General features: G+C 38.7%; 1 protein-coding gene across 2 annotated transcripts; it reads right to left on the bottom strand.

Annotated features, from left to right (window-relative positions):
- Positions 1 to 999: 999 nt before the first annotated feature.
- LOC149287322 (SPARC) lies at positions 1000 to 5383 on the bottom strand. Of its 2 annotated transcripts, none has more exons than XM_089493064.1 (9): positions 5327 to 5383; positions 5187 to 5240; positions 5012 to 5105; positions 3987 to 4108; positions 3482 to 3602; positions 2306 to 2439; positions 1992 to 2140; positions 1494 to 1642; positions 1000 to 1028 (listed from the first exon to the last, which is right to left on the bottom strand). In XM_089493064.1, the coding sequence occupies exons 1-9, from the start codon at positions 5381 to 5383 to the stop codon at positions 1000 to 1002; spliced, it is 909 nt and encodes a 302-aa protein (XP_089349190.1). The 2 variants fall into 2 exon arrangements, with proteins under 2 accessions (XP_089349190.1, XP_089349191.1); XM_089493065.1 differs by having other exon boundaries at positions 5187 to 5237.
- Between the last annotated feature and the right edge of the window lie 431 nt (positions 5384 to 5814).

Here is a 5814-nt window from a genome sequence, read left to right as displayed (position 1 = left end):
ATCACTCATCGTTTGTCTTTAAGATCTACACTAATAAAAGAAACACTTGTCCTTGCATTAGGAAAATGGAAAACCCTGAAGACCAAGTAAACCTCCAGTTCTTGTATTGGGATTGGAGTCTCCAATGAATAATAAAAGCCCATAATCAATGTATTTTTTCATATATAAAAAATTTACCAGGTTACCTTATGGGCTGTTGTTTTTTTTTAAAGAATTCCTAGTGTACCAAAATATTTATATCTTTTTGAATTCTATTTTATCCAAGCGACAGAACAAGTGCAGTGAATAAAAACGTGGAAGATTTTCAGTCTTTTATTCTTTGTATGGAGTTGTGCGCAGCCATTTTTTTTTGGGGGGGGGGTAACCAATACTGCACTTGGGTCAAGCAGAACCCCCCAACATATACACCAAGGATGTCGGAGGGAGCCCATACCACTGGTCCATTCTAGATCCCGCCACCCACTTAACCCCTGCATGCCGGTCAGGGGTTAACCCCTTCATTGCTAGAGTGTCTCTGCAACTCTTGGTGGGCTACTCCAGCAGAGAAGGGGTTAAAGTCCTGCTTTAACACTCCATTTTGAGGGGTAGCCATCAACATAGACAACGACAAGCAACAACAAAAGTCTCTGCCTTTAGATTACAGCTATAAGCCAATCTATTTATCTTTTTTTTTTGTCCAGAAAGAATAAAAAAAATAGGTTGGAACTAGGGAATTGGACATTTAGAAAAGAAAGAAAAAAAAAAGTATGAATAAACAGGTCAGACAATGGATTTCAGAGCTAGTGGTGACACAGTCATCTCCTCCATTAGCTAACAAATGTTGTTTGTGTTGGTCTTAGCACCATTAAAAGAATCTGTTGTTCTAAGTTAGCACCTTTTTTTTTTTTTTTGCCGCTCCAACTCCCGAGAGACAAATATTAAAAACTAAGATGTGAAAGAGGAGATACAAAATAATATTACAGAAATAAAAACTGTACGAGACAGAAATCCTTGTGTTGCTTAGACGATCATATCTTGGTCAACGTCCTCTGTAAAAAGAAAAACGCTTGTAAGTTTTGAAATTGTGGAAGGAACCTCAACAGAGAAGTGTGAACCAAATGATATTCATGTCTATTCATTTTATTTAAGTCAGTTTATTTATCAGAAAAAAAAACTGAGACTGTCTAGGGTATACTTAGTTTAAAGTTTTCATCTCAGGGAAGCTAAAGAGTGTGAGTGCAGCCTAAGTAATGTTACCTATCAATTTGCTGTCCTAAAGTTCTCTCACTTCTCCAAACCCAACTCTTACAAATGCGGAGAGAGGTGGAACTATACAATGTTTTTCTTAACCTTTAATGTGTTTTTTAATCTAGAACTTTTAATTTTAATGAACAGATTTATCCATTTATCCATTTCTTCATATATATAAAGCAAGAGCAAGGAGCATGCAATCCCCCATGGATCTGTATAAGTTGATTTAAGATGCTGGCAATTTGGCTTTGCCAAATACTTACGGTCCTTGATGCCAAAGCACTTGCCCCATTCATCCAATGCAATGTATTTGTCGTTATCGAGGTCGCACTCCTCAAAGAAGCGGGTGGTGCAATGCTCCATGGGGATCAGAGGGGCACGAAGAGGGGACAGCTCAGTGTGGGACAGGTACCTATAGACATAAAACCAAAAGAATGAGCTCAGTACACATGTGACATAAATATGGAATCTGGAACATGCTCATGATACACTTGGGCAGTTGAAATTTGTGAGGAAGCTGAAAGTTGTATGAAAAATCCCCTCAATCATTGTCAGAATATATCTCAGGTGTAGTTGCGGTCACATGACTGTTCATTTATAAAATCATACAGCGGTCCATCAGTCTTGCTTGCCTTATGACCAGAATTGAGTCTCTCCACAAGCAATATAATGACTCAGGGTTGGATTGGGACCTTACCGCTTTGTTGTATGTTGCATGGCATGTTCTGCGTTAGAATTACTGATCTGAATAGGTTACATACCCATCGATGGGGTGCTGGTCCAGCTGTCCGAATTGCCAGTGTACGGGGAAGATGTACATGTTGTAGTTCTTCTCAAAGTCACGGGCCAGCAGTTCCATGGAGTGATCTCCAGCTTCCAAGCGCTTCTCGTTTTCGTGGATTTTCTTCACCTGTGGAAGAGTGAGAAGAGTCATCCTGGAACCCTGTAACTCTTCTTATCTAGAACTACAGAATTAACTTGTTTTCCTTGGGCTACCACTGGGTTTTAACTGATGCTTCTGGTATAGAAATCACAGTCAGGGGACTATATTCTAAAAATGGATCTGGTTACTCACCCTCAGTTTCTGCTTCTCATTAAGCAGGTTGTTGTTCTCATCGCGTTCATAGAGACTGACCAGGACATTCTTGAGCCAATCGCGCATACGCAGAGGGAATTCGTTCAGCTCAGAGTCCATGCAGGGAGGGATGACTGCATAGAACAAAAAGTAAGAATGAAGAAATATATCCTGAGATGCTTTATATGTTCAATTAACCCTTAGAAGGCTTTTGGCCCTTAAAAAGCAGATCACAATTATTCTAGATTGTCATTAATAGAAAAGACACTTTTGATCTCTATGAATAACAATGAGAAAGTGGTGGACATTTACTGTGGGTGGACAATTTAATGATGTTCTATAGACCTTCTCAAGACTTTCCACAGACAGCGGTGTCCTTGTACAGAAACGTTGCCTATCCCTGGTTGACGTCAGTGAGTTTAAATTGTACTTTTTCCTGCAGACAGCGGATACGGGGCTGAATAAACTCCATATACCCTGCCTATACTCCAATAAAGCACCTTACACTCTTTGCATTAGCTAGTTTGGGATTGAACATGCCGGTAAGAAAAAAACATCTTGGGGTGCTGGAGTTTGTTATTCTTCACAGAGCAGCACATTTATAATTCAGGTTTTATTCACTTTATGTAGAAATTAATAAATTAGCAGAAGTCTTGACAGATATAAAGGCATCTCGCTTGATTTGCACACTAAATCAAAGACTGCGTTGCAAAAACAGGTGTTTGCTCCTCCACGGCTGAGTGTCTATAAGGCTCACTCACAGAGCGTTCATTGTTAAACAGAAATTCTTTTATTCCACCCACTGAGCCATATAATAACGGATAGGATCATGGAATACTTTGCAGGCAATGCCAGCAGTCCTTGCAGTTTACTCCTTTAGGTTCTCTGTTGCACTAAAGCCTGTGTTAGCCATGTTTCTATCCTAGTTTATTCACTAATGAGCATTTTGTGTTATTTCAGACCTCATTGAGTTCCATTGAAAACCACTTTATGGAAAACTTCTAGTAATTTTGGGGCTTTTACACCAGTTGTGTTCGCCGGGTGAAATTAATGATTATCCCACAAACTACTTTTTAGAGGAACGAGATATTTCTTTGAGAATGGAAGTTCTTTTTAACACTTTCTATCACGGTAATTATAAATTCCAATAACTGAGACATTATGACTATGACTCACATTTGCATGGTCCAATGTAATCCAGATGCAGCTTGTGGCCCTTTTTGGTTCCCTCCAGGGTACATTTGGTAGCAAAGAAGTGGCAAGAAGAATCATAGGTCTTGTTGTCAGTGCCACAGACCTGAGAAAAAAAATAGAATGAGTATACCTTCATACCATCAATGGAGATTGGGAGAATTTTGATTCAAAGTGTTTGTGGGTTATTAAGGCTGGGGCTGGTGGAAAGCATTTTAAGCGTTTGGCTTTCATTACTGTACATATATTTGAAGCACAATGATCAGGATCCTAATATCTGTAACATGTGCTTTAACATTTCGCCTGGACAGGAGTGGTTTCATTCTCCTTGCTGTCTTCTGTCTGGGGATAATGACATTGTTCAAAGAGTTATTCCCTTATTATTTATGTTTTGGAAACTGTATGACCAAGATGCACAACATACGTTGAAATCAATTGAAATTTCTGGTCAGTCTGGCACCTTCATTCTTTCACACAAACCATTCCTTACCTTCTCAAACTCTCCGACACTGGCAGGGCAGGTGGAGGGGTCCTGGCACACGCAAACTGGGGTGTTGTTCTCATCAACTTCACAGACCTTGCCGTGCTTGCAGTGATGGTTCAAACAAGGATCTAGGAACAATGAAGCAGGGTTTTGGTCAACTGTGCAGTTCAATTGTTATGAAGCTCCCAAATGCAAGGAGTGCTTTAGTTTTGCATACATATTTAATTGCATGTAGAATAGGTCAAGTAGAGCTAGGCTGACCATTGAGTGAAATATGCAGCTGCTCCAGAGACCAAATGTACGGGGTACTGTGGTTTCTCATTCTGGTCTTAAAAATGCCATATCATACCATATGGTCTAAGAATTATATATTTGTTTTCAGTTGAACCTCTATTTCCACATGGCAAATTCAAAATTGTGTTATCAGTACTGTATAGGAAAAAAAAGGTTTTGGATTTTATCATCAACAAATGGTATTCTGAGCACATTAACAGAATAAGGAATTTAATATTTATTATTATTATTATTATCCTTTATTTATATAGCGCCAACAGTTTACGCAGCGCTTAATACAATACATAAATTCAAGGGATATGACAAGACAAGAATTGACAGACTAAGACAAACCGATACATTTGGTGGAGAGAGCCCTGCTCGCAAGCTTACAATATTTGTACCCTTTAATTTACAATTTATTCTAACAATATAACAAAAAATGAATGTGACTTGGCCAGGCCTTTCCACTTCCCTTTCTTAAAGGCTCATAGATAGGCGGCCCCCTAAAAAGCACCTTGTATTATTCATTTATGTTACAAATGGGGAGAAAATTGTTTTCCCTTTTGATCTATACATTTGCCTGCAAATCCATCTGCAGGTGATATTTCCAATGGTCCAAAAAAGTGTTTTTATGCCTTATAAAATGAATGCATCACTATCTCTTATAATTTTGCAGAATACCATTTCAGTACACATTTTTGTTATTTTTTATAGTGTGAGATTTGTTTAAATACATGGAATTCAGCAGCACATACTCTCAGGAACAGCTTCCTCTTCCTCCTCCTCTTCATTGATTGCTTCATCAAACTCCCCAACCTCCACTTGTACGGGATTTGCTCCCACAGTTTCCTGTCAACATAAAGAACACCAATGAGTCAAAGTTCTTGAGTAGATTACTGTTGGTATGAGAAGAGATCGGTAAAGTCTTACCTCTGTCACAACATCTTCTATGACCTCTTCCTCTTCTGGCAGAGCATCCTGCTGCTGTTTGAACAGAGAATTCCACGTAACTAATCGACAGAGAAAAACAGAGCTACACTTTGTATAATGCAAGAAAAAAAAACACTCACAGGAGCAGCTAGTGCTTTGCCAGCCAGGCACAGGACGAAGAAGACCCAGACTCTCATTCTGTTGCCGGACCTACGGAAAAGGGCAAAACAGTATGTAAACACTTGGGAATGACAAGAAGATAAAAAACACAACAGCAGGGTATGGAAACGATAGTGATATTTGTTAGTGAATGGACTGATTCCTAGGCTTTATTTTCTATATTCATTTGTGGATTATTGATCCCAGTTAGGACTTTTTATCGTGACACAAGGATATTAGTGATACTGGTCTAATTAGGGCTTTCATAAGATTGACAACCATCAAGCTACTACAACTGATAAGTTCCAAGATACAATAAATATATTAATCAAAGGAGAAATATCTTATAGAGTATTTTTCTTATAGGTATTTTTTGTATTCTTTATTTTGTGCCACACAGAAAAGGTTAAATTCCGGTACCAAGGCAATTAGAAACATTTCCATGTGGTCTACACTCTCCATGTGTTTG

Source organism: Sceloporus occidentalis, unplaced genomic scaffold (assembly GCF_023333645.1).
Source record: "Sceloporus occidentalis isolate IW3139 unplaced genomic scaffold, rSceOcc1.0.p SCAF_62, whole genome shotgun sequence".
Classification (NCBI taxonomy): Eukaryota; Metazoa; Chordata; class Lepidosauria; order Squamata; family Phrynosomatidae; genus Sceloporus; species Sceloporus occidentalis.
This window is presented reverse-complemented; position numbering and strand designations above follow the sequence as displayed.

Coding starts and splice junctions, on each gene's coding strand:
- LOC149287322 (XM_089493064.1), bottom strand. CDS start 5,383: ATGAGAGTCTGGGTCTTCTTCGTCCTGTGCCTGGCTGGCAAAGCACTA. Junction 5,106..5,186: donor TAGAAGATGTTGTGACAGAG/GTAAGACTTTAC, acceptor TTATGTTGACAG/GAAACTGTGGGAGCAAATCC. Junction 1,643..1,991: donor GACCAGCACCCCATCGATGG/GTATGTAACCTA, acceptor TTATGTCTATAG/GTACCTGTCCCACACTGAGC.